The sequence below is a fragment of the Lampris incognitus genome, chromosome 1 (genome assembly GCF_029633865.1).
Source record: "Lampris incognitus isolate fLamInc1 chromosome 1, fLamInc1.hap2, whole genome shotgun sequence".
Lineage (NCBI taxonomy): Eukaryota > Metazoa > Chordata > Actinopteri > Lampriformes > Lampridae > Lampris > Lampris incognitus.
In genome coordinates, this window is record NC_079211.1 from 56,835,626 (window position 1) to 56,850,764 (window position 15,139).

At 44.8% G+C, this 15,139-nt stretch overlaps 1 protein-coding gene and 1 long non-coding RNA gene across 4 annotated transcripts in view; one reads left to right on the forward strand and one right to left on the reverse strand.

Moving 5' to 3' along the window:
- The first annotated feature begins 1,332 nt into the window (after positions 1 to 1,332).
- Positions 1,333 to 15,061, forward strand: LOC130116100 (uncharacterized). Of its 2 annotated transcripts, none has more exons than XR_008810536.1 (4): positions 1,333 to 1,620; positions 5,896 to 6,102; positions 8,268 to 8,365; positions 14,810 to 15,061. It is a non-coding gene; the product is annotated as an uncharacterized LOC130116100 (long non-coding RNA). The 2 variants fall into 2 exon arrangements; XR_008810535.1 differs by having other exon boundaries at positions 5,915 to 6,102.
- The window catches only part of fbxo38 (F-box protein 38), an 82,192-nt gene continuing 72,687 nt past the window's right edge, over positions 5,635 to 15,139 (reverse strand). For both annotated transcript variants that reach the window (XM_056284033.1, XM_056284025.1), the window contains 5 exons: positions 13,267 to 13,433; positions 11,867 to 12,012; positions 9,268 to 9,371; positions 8,974 to 9,087; positions 5,635 to 6,070 (listed from right to left, as the gene is read on the reverse strand). In XM_056284033.1, coding sequence (XP_056140008.1) covers positions 5,892 to 6,070; positions 8,974 to 9,087; positions 9,268 to 9,371; positions 11,867 to 12,012; positions 13,267 to 13,433 — 710 coding nt within the window. In that variant the 3' untranslated portion in view covers positions 5,635 to 5,891. The remainder of the gene's footprint in view (positions 6,071 to 8,973; positions 9,088 to 9,267; positions 9,372 to 11,866; positions 12,013 to 13,266; positions 13,434 to 15,139) is intronic.

Genomic DNA, 15,139 nt, shown 5'->3' on the forward strand with positions numbered 1-15,139 from the left:
CAAAGGACCAGGCACTATCCCATCAAGAATATGCAGAGAAGTGGAAGGCCCGCATGAATGACGCCTATCGCCTAGCATCAGAGACAGCACGGAAGGAGGGGGCCAGAAACAAAACACTATACGACAAAAAGGCCCACGGGACAGAGCTGTATCCCGGATGCAGGGTTCTCATCCGCAACCTGAACGAGAAAGGAGGACCGGGGAAATTAAGACCATTCTGGGAGGACCAGGTGCATGTAGTAACACAGAGGAAGCACGCCGACAGCCCTGTGTATGAGCTGAAGCCGGAGAATGGAAAAGGACGAACCAGAATCATGCATAGGAACCTTCTTCTGCCATGCGACTTCCTGCCGGTGGAACCAAGAGAAGAGGACTTACCTGTGAAACCTAGACGGGAGAGAAAGAAGACAGACAGACAAATGCAGTGGAACCAGGAACAGGACAGTGACTCAGATGATGAGGATAACTGGAGATGCATCGTGGGACGACCAACAGTCAGAGCCAGTGAGCGGATCCAGAGTCAGCTGAGCCCAGACGCCTTGGAGTTCTATCCGGAGGAAAGAGACGGTCAAGATGAAGAGGATTTTGCGGAGCAGCCTGCAACAATAGAGGACAATGGGACAGTGTCAGAGAATGGCGAGACATCTGGAGCTGAAGAAGAGGATGAGCCCGATGACGACAAGAGCCCGGAAGATGCCTTGCAGCCTCCACCAGAAGATGCCTTGCAGCCTCCTCCAGGGGAAGCTGTGCAGCCTGCCAGAGAAAAAGCATATCCTTTGAGAAATAGAAAACCTACACCAGTGTTTACTTATCACAGACTAGGGCAGCCTAGTGTGTCTGGTAGATAAGCAAATCAGACAAGTCAGTATAAATAAATAAATGAAAAAAAAATTTTTTTTTTTAAAAAAAAAACAAAAAAAAAACTTTTGACATGTTACAATTGTTATAGCTATGTGATTTTAGTTGTCCTGTGATCACCAGACATAGAGTTACTGTAGCATTGGTGTTTTAGAACACACCTGTTACCACCAGGGATATTACTATTACAAAGTTATTTGCTTTTAGTCAGATACTATAGCTCCCCGGCCTCAAGACGGACGAAGCAGTGGATTCAAGTGCACATTATTTACTGCAAACATATACCATTAATAGGAGATGTGTGTTATATGTTATGACTGATTACAGTACAGTATCCAGATTGACTCCTGCTTAGTAATAACCTATCTTTTCAATGAAAAGTTATGCAATGTGGACTGGTAGATTTGTTATGTCGGGACGCCATTATCTTTTTGAGGGGAGAGTGTGGGGTACTTGGGATTTAGTAGCCCCCCATCTATTTTTTATTTTATATACTTACCTTCATTGACCACTCACTACTAGTAAAGAGGAGAATTGTCTGCTGTGTTGTTGTGATAGCCGGTTCTCGCCACAGGAGGGCACTGCAGGTTAATTGCTTCTAGCCTGTGTGACGTAGTGCTGGCTCCCGCGGTGCACTCTGGGGCATTCGGGTAGAGTCGTCAGATGAGTGTTGCCGTTCGTATAGTGAGCCGTGCTCTGAAAACGTGTCCTCTGTAATGTCTATTTGACAGATGGAGTAAAACAACAAAAACACCAGCCCTTGTAAGTGTCATTCTTATCAAGTGTACTACACAAGCCTCATTTACATTTTTCTCGTTTGTACCTTCCCTTTTTTATTTTCTCTTTTCCTCCTGATGTTGTCTGCGTATTTTTTATTTTTATGTATTATTTATTTATTTCCCCCCGGGGGACTATGTTGTTGGGAGGGAGGGAGTAGGGTGTGATCGGGGGACTGTTATATGCCCCCTCTGTTCTTGTTTTACATTTTGTCTTTAAAAACCCAATAAAAAAATTTACAAAAAAAAAAAAAAAGTGGGATCGTGAGACCGTGAGGTCATCGGAAGCGCGTGCGCCCAGAGGCGTGAGGGAGCTGATACGCTGAAGCGCGGGGACGCGCTTGGAGGAGGAGGAGGAGGAGGAGTGTAACGTGCACGAATAAGTAGATACGTTATCCATTGGCTAACAGACCGGACCGTTTAGTCGACTGGTTAATGTTGTCGCCCGCGGTGCAGGAGATACGGGTTCGCGTCCCGGCTGTGGCGGTTCCCCGAGTGTCCCCGGCAATTCGCTGCAATATACATAAACATGAAGGATTTACTTGACTCACTGGATTTTGCTCCTTATTTGTTGAGCACTTCCCCTACCGTTGAGTGTTTCTTTTAACTAAGTTATTTACAAACAAACACACACACACACACAATGGTATTTGTGTGTTGTCATGATTTATGTATAATTACAAAATAGGAGCTTATATGTATGTGTGCACGTGCAGGCCAGTTGATCCTGTTATTCAGTGTGGACACTTGTGGTCTGCAGATGATAAGACATGTGTCTGCGGAGACACAGGTGACACATGTTACTGCTGGGGGGGCCGTGCCTATAGTCCCCGGGTCCTATGAATAAGCTTTGTTCTTTGAGAGGATTTTCCAGGTGGTTTAATAATTAATGTTTCTGTCCGCCAATGACCAAATATAAGGGCTTTAAACATGTGACATTCTTTAAACGGTTGTTTCTAAAGCTACATGTGTGTGCATTAAACGTCTTTTTTAATGTCCCCTCTGTTAGACCCACGTATGTCTCTGTTTTGTCGTTGTCCTCTGTCATCACCGTAGCTTGGTAGATAACTTTATTAATAGAAGCATTAATAGCATTAATAGAAGACTCAAAATCATCATCTAATAAGTCCATCTTCAATGAAGCTGCACCCCCATACCAAGATGCATTGCAAAAGAGACAAGTACAACCCACCATTACACACTGACTGCCAGCAAACCAACAAACATAGCAGAAAACGAAATATCACCTGGTACAACCCACCCTACAGTGACACCGTGGTACAACCCACCCTACAGCGATACCGTGGTACAACCCACCCTACAGTGACACCGTGGTACAACCCACCCTACAGCGATACCGTGGTACAACCCACCCTACAGTGACACCGTGGTATAACCCACCCTACAGTGATAATGTGGTACAACCCACGCTACAGTGATACCGTGGTACAACCCACCATACAGTGATAACGTGGTACAACCCACCCTACAGTGACACCGTGGTACAACCCACCCTACAGCAATACCGTGGTACAACCCACCCTACAGTGACACCGTGATATAACCCACCCTACAGTGATACCGTGGTACAACCCACCCTACAGCGACAACGTGGTACAACCCACCCTACAGCGATACCGTGGTACAACCAACCCTACAGTGACAGTGTGGTACAACCCATCCTACAGCAATACCGTGGTACAACCCACCCTACAGTGACACCGTGATACAACCCACCCTACAGTGATACCGTGGTACAACCCACACTACAGTGATACCGTGGTACAACCCACACTAGTGATACTGTCGTACAACCCACCCTACAGCGATACCGTGGTACAACCCACCCTACGGTGACACTGTGGTACAACCCAACCTGCAGTGATACCGTGGTACAACCCACCCTACAGTGATACCGTGGTACAACCCACCCTACAGTGACACTGTGGTACAACCCACTCCACAGTGATACCGTGGTACAACCCACCCTACAGTGATACTGTGGTACAACCCACTCTACAGTGATACCATGGCCACAAACATGGTAAGCAGTTTTTTGAACTTGTCGGTAAGTGCTTCACCAACTGAGGAAGATATTCAACAAGAGCACCATCAACATGAGTTACAGCTGCATGCCTACATCCAACACATATCATCCCACAACACAAGAATCATCAACAAATCAATGACGCCTTCATCACAACCAGACTCCCCCAACTGCAATTGTCGTGTGAACCACTCACGCCCCCTCGAGGGGAAACGCCAAGACAAAGGGAGTTATCTACCAAGCTACGGTGACGAGAGAGGACAACGACAAAATAGAGATATACATGGGTCTGATAGAGGGAACATTCAAAAAGAGGTGTAATGCACACACGTGTAGCTTTAGAAACAACCGTTTAAAGAATGTCACATGTTTAAAGCCCTTATATTTGGTCATTGGCGAACAGACACATTAATTATTCAGCCACCTGGAAAATCCTCTCAAAGAACAAAGCTTATTCACCCACCCAGCAGTAACATGTGCATCTATGTCTAACTGACACATATTTTATCCTCTGCACACCACAAATGTCCACACTGAATAACAGGAATGAACTGGCCAGCAGTTGCAGACATACATATAAGCACTTACTTTGTAATTATAAATATTGTCAATAGACAAATGCCATTAACTTGGTATATAAATCTCCCTCTCACCCTTTTTCGCGTGGTGCGTGTCTTCCTCAAGCTCGGGTCCTCTACCACAGGCCTGGGAGTTTGAGGGTTCTGCAAAGTATCTTAGCTGTTCCTAGGACCACACTCTTATGGAAGGAGACCTCAGATGTTGTTCCTGGAATCTGCTGGAGCCACTCTCCCAGTCTGGGGGTCACAGCCCCTAGTGCTCCTATTACCACTGGGACTACTGTGGATTTCACCTTCCACATCCCATCTAGTTCTTCCCTCAGCTCTTGGTATTTCTTCAGCTTCTCATGCTCTTTCTTATGTTGCCGTCGCTCGGGATTGCTACATCGATCACTACTGCTGTCTTCTTCTCCTTGTTGACCCCCACAATCTCTGGATGGTTAGCAAGCACCTGCTTGTCAGTCTGGAACTTGAAGTCCTACAGGATCTTAGCTGTGTCGTTCTCAACCACCTTTGGTGGTGTCTCCAATTTGGACTTGGGGACTGCCAGTCTGTATTCAGTACAGTATTCCTGTGCACTATCCCAGCCACTTTGGTTATGCCTTTCAGTGTATGCTTTCCCAGCTAGCATTTTACACCCTGCTGTCAGGGGCATCCCTGTGAAATCCACAGTAGTCCCAGTAGTAACAGAAGCACTAGGGGCTGTGACCCCCAAACTGGGAGAGTAGCTCCAGCAGATTCCATGAACAACATTTGAGGTCTCTGTCCAGAAGAGTACAGTCCTAGGAACAGCTACGATACTGCACAGAACTCTCAAAGTCCCAGGACACTAGTAGAGGACCCAAGCTTGAGGAAAACACAAAACACCTGAAAAAAGGTGAGGGAGATTTTTCTAAGACAATACCCTATTTTCCTGCCCAGGATATGGTCATTCGGATTCTACAAGCCGTTTAATGTCAGCAACTTCCTCTAGCTACTCCTTTATCCTTCTGCTTTCTTCATCTACATTATGGTTCTGCCTTTGAGGCAGCAGCTCCCCCCTCTGTGGTCAACATATTCTTCTTCTATTTCTTAATATTTGTGATCGTATATTGATGCAGCTTGGTTTCCAGTTTGGGAGTGCTTCTTAGTGTTATTTTCGCAGATATGTATGATACAACCACCCATGGTCATGGCGCGCATGTGCGTCCTCGTGTGGGTGCTGGAAGAATATATGATACAAACAATATGGGGGCTCACTGCTTTACAGCGCTACTAGTGGCAAAAACTACTTTGGTTACCTTTAACACTGGACTTGAAACTATGACCACACTTAAGTACCACAGCCCGAGCTCTAATAATGTTTGATAGAACTCATATAAGAGTTGCTAGGGTCAACAAAAAAGATTTTTATTCATAGTCCACAGAAAGTGCTTGTAACCATGAGAGGAGAACACATTTCTAGATATAACAATCACCTTTCATGTCTGGTAACAGAATTCTCAGGTTTTATATACAACATTCCAAAATGAAGATCAACATATATCATTTCTAGATTTGGCGCAAGAAAAAAAACTGCCTCTTTTTTTATCCATTCCTTCGAGCTTTGATCTTGCACTTCAGATATCGCTTGCTCTTGTCGCGGTATTGTGCCTAGATGTAGTCATCATCCACAGGTTCCCCTGGTGTGTCACAATGATGAATGAAGAGGACTACCAATCTCTGAAAGACCCCTCTTCTGCTCTGTCTGCGCTCTGAGATCTCCTCCCCTATAGTCTCCATGCAGATATCAGCCGACAGCTGGCCTTTGCGCCGCGGGGCATAGATGGTGGCTGCCGAGAGGAAAATGATAAAGAAAAAGAAGGTTGGTTAAGGATGTATGCTAAAGGATATGTTTTCTAATTTCCTAAATGGAAATGTGAATGGAACTTGATCATAAGATTTTCTGTTTCTTAATCTTGACTGGTCCATCTGCACCATGTGTGTGGGAGGGAGTATGATGTATGATGTAGGACACATCAGCCTACGCCCAGGGTGGTATTCATTTTAACAAGTCTGATGGAGGCGACAGGCATGGCTGCAAGTCCATGAATACTGGGATGGCATCCAGTGCTTTACCTGTGCCCCCGTCCACAGGGTTGGTGGTTGTGTCAGGAAGGGCAAGACCCTACTGGATTGGTCAAGGCCCAGGTTAATTTTCGTCCACTCTTGCACGTCACCCTGTGTTTGTCACCCTGTGTTCCTCCCTCTTCTTGTTAGCTTATCATTCACTTGTAATTCTGTTGATGGCTAACATTAGCCCCTACTGGTCAGCTGTGTTGTAATCATGCATCAATTAGAGTTGTACAAAAACACCACCAACTGCTTCAGCATTGAGAAACTTGCCACTTTGGTAAATCTTCTCGCTGGGTTTCAACACAGTCAAATGTGTATTTGTGTAAGCCTTGACATGGGAGGGAACATAGGAAACTCACGGTACAACCACATGCATCTTAGTTTATTCAGTGTTTGATCAGAATATGTTTTGAATAGGAGCAAAATCCAGTTTGATTTGGTTTTACAGTTGACACAGTACATCCCAACCATGGGTGAAGTTTAGGGCAGGCGGCTCTAGAGCGTTAGCTACTTCCACACTTTCCAGAGCAAAGATTTAGCAAGGCAAACATTTGTGGAAGTGCAAAATAAAGTGATTTTAATTTCACAGAAAGCATATGTGACTCTTTTTCTGTGAATGTCCAATTGTCAAAAAGGAGATATATTATGAAGGCTTAAGTGATTCCCTCATTTCCCCACTGTACTGAAGCCCAGCAAAGGTTTACCACTCTTAGTAGTGAATCATGAACTACGATTGAACGTCGACTATGATGTTTGCGGATGACATTGTGATCTGTAGTGAGAGTAGGGTGCAGGTGGAGGAGAGCCTGGAGAGGTGGAGGTATGCACCGGAGAGAAGAGGAATGAAAGTCAGTAGGAGCAAGACGGAATACCTATGCGTGAATGAGAGGAAGGACAGTGGAATGGTGAAGATGCAAGGAGTAGAGGAGATGAAGGCATATGAGTGTAAATACTTGGGGTCAAAGTAACGGGGAGTGCAGAAGAGAGGTGAAGAAGAGAGTGCAGGCAGGGTGGAGTGGGTGGAGAAGAGTGTCAGGAGTGATTTGTGACAGAAGGGTACCAGCAAGAGTTAAAGGGAAGGTTTACAAGGTGGTAGTGAGACCAGCTATGTTGTATGGTTTGGAGACAGTCGCGCTGATGAAAAGACAGCAGGTGGAGCTGGAGGTGGCAGAGATGAAGATGCTAAGATTTTCATTGGGAGTGATGAAGAAGGACAGGATTAGGAACGAGTATATTAGAGGGACAGCTCAGGTTGGACGGTTTGGAGACAAAGCAAGAGAGACAAGATTGAGCTGGTTTGGACATGTGTGGAGGAGAGATGCTGGGTATATTGGGAGAAGGATGCTGAATATGGAGCTGCCAGGGAAGAGGAGAAGAGGCCAAAGAGGAGGTTTATGGATGTGGTGAGGGAGGACATACAGGTGGCTGGTGTGACAGAGGAAGATGCAGAGGACAGGAAGAGAAGGAAACAGACAATCCACTGTGGCGCCCCCTAATGGGAGCGGCCGAAAGAAGTAGTAGTAGTAGTAGTGAATAATGAAGTGATTGGCAAAGGTCTGCCTGTATGATTCTAAATCATATCCTATATGTGTTAATAAGGTCTAGGTTAAAAAAGTGAACTGTTCCTTTATAAAGTTTTGTGGAGTTTTTTTTTTGTTGCTTCTAAGACGTGGCTCCAAACTCTTCTTTGGAATAATGGACCATGGAGAGCTGCGTGTGCAGGTTTTTGTTGCAACCTACATTCACTGAAATGAGGTTGTTCTTGGAAACCAGTTACCTCACCACTGAAGAGGTCATGTAGCACTGAACATTAAAATAGAGATGAAGGACAGTGTTGAGTAGAAGGTGGGCAAGAGTTGAAAAATGAAGAAATTCTCAATATCTTCTGGAATTCTGACAATTTCACATTTTCAGAATGGATGATTTCACAAAGCTGCTGTATTCAGACCAGACACACGACCACACTGTGGAGACGACATCGGCAGGGACGGTGTTGCAGCCTGCCTTTCTAGGTATGAGTGACATTTACTATAATCACAATAGTAGTGGTAACATCTACACTTGTGATAACTGTGGATAAGAATGAGGCAGAATAACACTCATGAAACAAACCTTCGGACTATAAATGCAATGTTTTTGACGAAGGTTAGAGAACTGCACAGTTATTTGTCCAAATATGTTTGCAGCTTTGACTGCACGTAGTACAAAAGTGTGTTTTATGCAGTTTCTATATTGGAAGCTGCAGCAGTCGGCGTACAGCCAGCAGAAAAACAGGCTTAAAGCATAACACCATGCTCGACGTGTGCACGGCTGCTGCTAGAAGCTGGCCTGAACAGGTGCACTGTAAACATGGACGCACACTGAGAGTGCAGCAGATTTCTACAGAAGCGGAGTGGCCTGCACACGAGGACATGAATAACATTAACACTTCAGTTGTAAAACAGCAAATTTATCCTTTAACAGTGATAACACTGAAAACCTGCTCCTAGTATCAAGACACCTCCTAGTGGCATGAAAATTTTTTCTACTTCTTACTGAATGTTGACTGGACAACATCAGAACCAGTCCAGGGACTGTGAGCTGAAATGACAGCTGGGGACACCGTGTTCACGTCACTCACCGCTCTCGTCATCCTCAAAGTCATAGCGGGCGTAACTGTTGGGGTCAGCTGTCCTCAAAGTCCTCAACCAGGGGAAGTCCGTTATCATGCAGTAGGGGGCAGCATCCACAACTCCTGCAAAAAGAATTAGAACTTGGTCCTCTTAAAAAAATCCTGTTTTTCCAGAACTGAAATTCTATTTTGGGTCTTCAGAAAATACTAAAATAAAACAACTGATATACATAGACAGTCGGTAAAGATTTTGAAGCGTCTGACATGTGTAAGGTTTGAGTGTATTTGTTTAGTGTGCTTTACCTTCTATTGTATAGATGTCCCGGCCCCAGGGGTAGTTAGGGTACTTCTTGATGTCCTCCTCTGTCCTTGTGGCTTCGGGGAAAAACTCATACTTTATCAGCTCCCTGAAGAAGTAGGCCAGAGTTACACAGACAAAGGTAGATTTTAACTTGTGCAGGAACAAAGGCACACCAGAGTTCCTGGTTCTGGTTCTGACAGAAACAAATGCCAAAAAAATCCATCAAGGGTGTCCGGGTAGTGTAGTGGTCTATTCCGTTGCCTAACAACACGGGGATCGCCGGTTCGAATCCCCGTGTTGCCTCCGGCTTGGTCGGGCGTCCCTACAGACACAGATGGCCGTGTCTGCAGGTGGGAAGCCGGATGTGGGTATGTGTCCTTGTCACTGCACTAGCGCCTCCTCTGGTCGGTCAGGGCGCCAGTTCAGGGGGGAGGGGGAACTGGGGGGAGTAGCGTGATCATCCCACGCACTACGCCCCCTGGTGAAACTCCTCACTGTCAGGTGAAGAGAAGCGGCTGGTGCAGACTACCTGCAGCCCTCCCCAGATCAGCAGTGGGGGTGGAGCAGCAACCGGGACGGCTCAGAAGAGTGGGGTGATTGGTCAAGTACAATTGGGGAGAAAAAGGTGGAGAAAAATCCAAAAAAAGAAAAGAAAAACCCATGAAGGACAGTTGGTAAAGTACATGTAAACACCAAGCACATGTCACACCTGGTTCATAGCGGTCTAGTACATTCTAGACTGGCGTTATTTAAGCACAAACACAGGCTGGCATGAAAACTATCTGGGAGGTGCTTGGTGTACTGCAGTAAGTTTTTAAGTGTAGTGTGTTTACAGAGTTGTGTGGTTATCAAGGAAAGAAAAGAGTGTTCTTGTAGGAGTCAAGTGAGAGGTAAGAGAGGATACAGCATCACATAGTGTCCTGATGCTGCTCAATGATCCAGATGAGGAAATCCCAGAAGGCTGAACCAGTTCATCTGGACACAGTGTTTACTGACAGGTACATTCCATCATCCTCTAAGTGACCTCTTCAGTCTCACCTGACTGCAGGTGTCCCACCCTTATAAACAATACAGTGACTGCAGGTGTCCCCACCCTTATAAACAATACAGTGGCTGCAGGTGTCCCCACCCTTATAAACACTACAGTGGCTGCAGGTGTCCCCACCCTTATAAACAATACAGTGACTGCAGGTGTCCCCACCCTTATAAACAATACAGTGACTGCAGGTGTCCCCACCCTTATAAACAATACAGTGGCTGCAGGTGTCCCACTCTTACAAACAATAACAGTGGCTGCAGGTGTCCCACTCTTACAAACAATACAGTGGCTGCAGGTGTCCCCACCCTTATAAACAATACAGTGGCTGCAGGTGCCCCCACCCTTATAAAAATTACAGTGGCTGCAGGTGTCCCACCCTTATAAACAACACAATGGCTGCAGGTGTCCCACCCTTATAAACAACACAGTGACTGCAAGTGTCCCCACCCTTATAAACAATACAATAGCTGCAGGTGTCCCACCCTTATAAACAATACAATGGTTGCAGGTGTCCCACCCTTATAAACAACACAGTGACTGCAGGTGTCCCCACCCTTATAAACAACACAGTGACTGCAGGTGTCCCCACCCTTACAAACAAAACAGTGGCATAACGACCCAAACCAACAACCAGTTTCATATGTAAATTACCGTGACCATTAAGTAGAGTTACATGGTCATGTGTACTACTCACACAGGACTGGGGAATACGTAGGTGCAATCACAGCATTGTAAGATGGTGATGAAGGTGAGCACATCCTTGATAGGTAGGAACACTGGTTTGAACGGGGGGGTCAGAGGCCATATAATGTCCCTTTTCCACTGCATGGTACCGGCTCAACTCAACTCATCTCGCTTTTGTTTGGTTTTCCATTGGGCAATAGTTAGGGATAGTACCTAGTACCAGGTACTTTTTTTGGTACCACCTCCGTCAAGGTTCCAAGTGAGCTGAGCCCATACAAAAAGGTGACACGAAAATACCACTATAAATAAATAATTAAAAAAAATTAATATAAATATGTGTATACTTATTTATATTTATTTAATTATAAATAAAATCTTTAAAAAAAAAACCCAAAACTAGTCAACACGCCCGCAAATAACCAGCAGGGCTTCGCCATGTGGGGGTACTATCTGCAGTGGAAAATCACATCCCAAAAAGTAAAGCGGGTAGAGTCGAATAGAGTAGAGTTGAGTTGAGCCAGTACCATGCAGTGGGAGGGAACGACCATCCCTGAACCGGCTAAGAGTACATCTGTCACCATCTTACAATGCTGTGATTGCAACTATTCCCCAGTCCTGTGACTAGTACACATGGCCACAGTAAGACTAGTTAATGGTCACGGTAATTTGCATATGAGACTGATCGTTGGTTTCGGTCGCTATGCCACTGTGCTGTTTACGGTGTCCAGATCTTTGATTTTCTTATTGAGCATGCATCATTATAGCACTTTCTAGACCAAAAACCCATGTGAAAACTTGTTCCAGTGGATCAGACTTGAACGTTGTCAGTGACTGGCCTGTGGACCAGTCTGGTACTGTGTGGGTGTGACAACACTTACTGGCTGATGTTTGCAATGGTGTCCATCCAGCTGCGAATGCGGACCTTGTTCCGCACATTCGGAGGGTTGCTGAACTCGTGCACGATAGCGATGTGGTACGGGTACGGCCCCTGGAACAACTGACGCTCCAGTGCTAGAGAATTAACCTAGAAGAGCAAAAGGGTGAGGGGCAGAGGAAGAGAGAGAATAGAGTAAAAGACGGGTGGAACATTAAAGAGGAGTGAGAGGGAAGCAGAAATGTGTGTTAGCTACAACAATCACGCACAGAAGACTTACATTCATAGTAAAATACTGCCGTAAAATCCATGATTATCTATAAAATATGATCAATAAATAAAATCAATGAGCATCACTGACTGGCAGAGGTGATAAGGCACAAACACTGTTAAATAGTGCTGTTTCCAACTTTTTGGTCTGGATTCAAACTCCTGCATCTTTGCACATCTTGTCATCATGGAGGATCAAGTACTATTCTGGAGGTAAAATAACAGGTGAACTGCAGGACCTGATAGTCTCACCTTTAAAAGTCCAGTAAAGTGGATCCAGATAGTGACTATATATCCCGCATACCTGACAACTGAGTGTGACAGTATCTACTGCAAAATGTTTCCTCCATCTTATCTACTGCACTCATCTCATCTGTAAAGATGGATTCAATCCATGCAAGTATAAAGATCTATACCTTGATCTATATCCATATACAGTATTTATACAGTACATATCCATACACAGTATTTATACAGTACATATCCATATACAGTATATATACAGTACATATCCATATACAGTGTATATACAGTACACATCCATATACAGTATATATCCAGTACACATCCATATACAGTATATATCCAGTACACATCCATATACAGTATATATCCAGTACATATCGATATACAGTAATACACAGTACAAGCTAGCCCTGATGTTCACCTAGTCCCCTACTTACTGTAGGAAGATGGCTTTAATCTTTGCCTCTTCTTAGGGAGTGATTGGAATACACTATGTATTCATTATTACTTTCATTTATTTATGTGCCCCCCGCCCCGGCTGGTCCTGACCACCTGAAGACCCCCACTGTTGGTTGTTTTGACACCCATATGAGAAATGTGTGTGGGCGTCATCTCAGGTTTGTGTGTCTGTGACGTGTGAACCTGAGGTGGTCAATACAGTAGTCACTGCAGTATCGCCTGACCTTCTGCTTTACGTGTGACTGGTTTAACATGGACTTTAGTCCCCGTTTATTGGTAAAACAGCAAACATGGCACTATGATTATCAGTTTATCAGTCACAGAAGAAGGAAGGAGTTGACTGAAGAAAGGAGGAGTAATTTTTGAGTCCACAGGGAGAACATAAAAGAGAGCACAAGGCAAATGAAGATTACATCAGTGAATACTAACCCGATGCATGGGGCGCATGTAGATGATGCGGTTCCTTTCAGGGGGCATTCGCAGTATCTGATCCAGGACCTGCTCCATGTCCAGCTTTTTGCACTGCGCATAGTCAAACCTGTTCACTATGGGAGCGCTTTCAACTCGTAGCTGTTTCAAGACACGACACCTAGTGGCTGAAAAGAGAAAGACAGTTTCTTGAACTGAGCAAGGATTGCAAGAATATCTAAATATGGACAGATCAAAATCTATCTGGATTTCTGCGTTCACACAGTGCTTTAAAGCTACCATCTTGAATATTATGGTGACACTGGTAACTGCGTTGGTGTTTCACGATTCCAAATCAGAGATCCATTTGAAATGAAACAAGAATCACCAGTGCTGCTGTCTAACCACCATCCAAACTCCTGGAAAAAAGAACATGGCTGAACCAGTGTTTAAGCTATTAATGCTGTGGTATCTGTTGGTAATGGCTGGTCTGCCATTTCTGTTTGTTATCCACATAATCTTTGCTTCTCCTTCAAACTTGCCTCTACCCATCTTATTCTGCATTCGGTTGCTATGTGAGGATGTAAAGTGCTATACACCATATCAGTTTCACTAGGAAAGTCCTACCTTAGTCACATAAAGCCAGCCCACAAAGTCAGTTCACACACTGTGGTCTAGTAAGGCACAATAGGTAATTGTATGTGTTGGGGGCATCATCAGTGGGTGTAGACTAAACATACACTGCAGACGATTGACTGGCCGTTAAATCATTAAGAGCTGCAAACCCCATGTCATGTCACCAGAGTGGCACATTTCACACAAGCTGGTCTGCTAGTAGTGACCCTACCGTTAGTAGTGACTCTACTGCTAGTAGGGTCACTACTGCAAGTAGTGACTCTACCGCTAGTAGTGACCCTACAGCTAGTAGTGACCCTACCACTAGTAGTGACCCTACAGCTAGTAGTGACCATACCGCTAGTAGTGACCCTACTGCTAGTAATGACTTTACTGCTAGTAGTGACCCTATTTGCTTGTAGAGACCCTACCGCTAGTAGTGACCCTACAGCTAGTAGTGACCATACCACTAGTAGTGACCCTACTGCTAGTAGTGACTCTACTGCTAGTAGTGAACCTACTGCTCGTAGTGACCCTACTGCTGGTGGTGACTCTACTGCTAGTAGTGACCCTACTGCTCGTAGTGACCCTACTGCTAGTTACTCTACTGCTGGTAGTGACTCTACTGCTGGTAGTGACTCTACTGCAGGTAGTGACTCTACTGCTAGTAGGGTCACTACTGCTAGTAAAGTCAACTGATGTAGCTACTTATGTCTGTACACGAGTCTTGCTGTCTCTGTAAATGTCTTTGATAAAACTAAAGGCTCCCACACACTCGGTGGCTATACCAGTCTTTGCCAACTCAGATCAAACCTAAAGAGTGGTCTTAATAACATTTCTTTCCTGCCATCTTGATCATATTTGTACTAGGTGACAGGGGACAGATTGGGGGTGTCACACTTGAAGACCCACTAACCTGATTCTTTAAATTTTGTCTCAAATTTCACAGAATCTCTTGGAAACACGGCTCAAAGGAGAAGTCAAAGAAGAAAGAGTACCGAAGAAGAAAATGCCATTATTTGTCTGACAGTCAGAGTACAAGTAAATTAATGACTATGAAGCACCAGCAACTACTTTTTAGTCAAGAAGTTGTACATTGAAGAAGACCTAGTTTCAGAGATGGCCGCCGTATACTCTGTATACTCTAAAGTGCAAAGGCAGTTCACCAGGAGAAAATGTCTTGGTCATTAAAGAGAAATTTCACCGATGGTTTTGAGCATGTGCAGTCAATAGCGATGAGTCGATTGCAGCAATAGAATCCTCAATTTGTACTAAACTG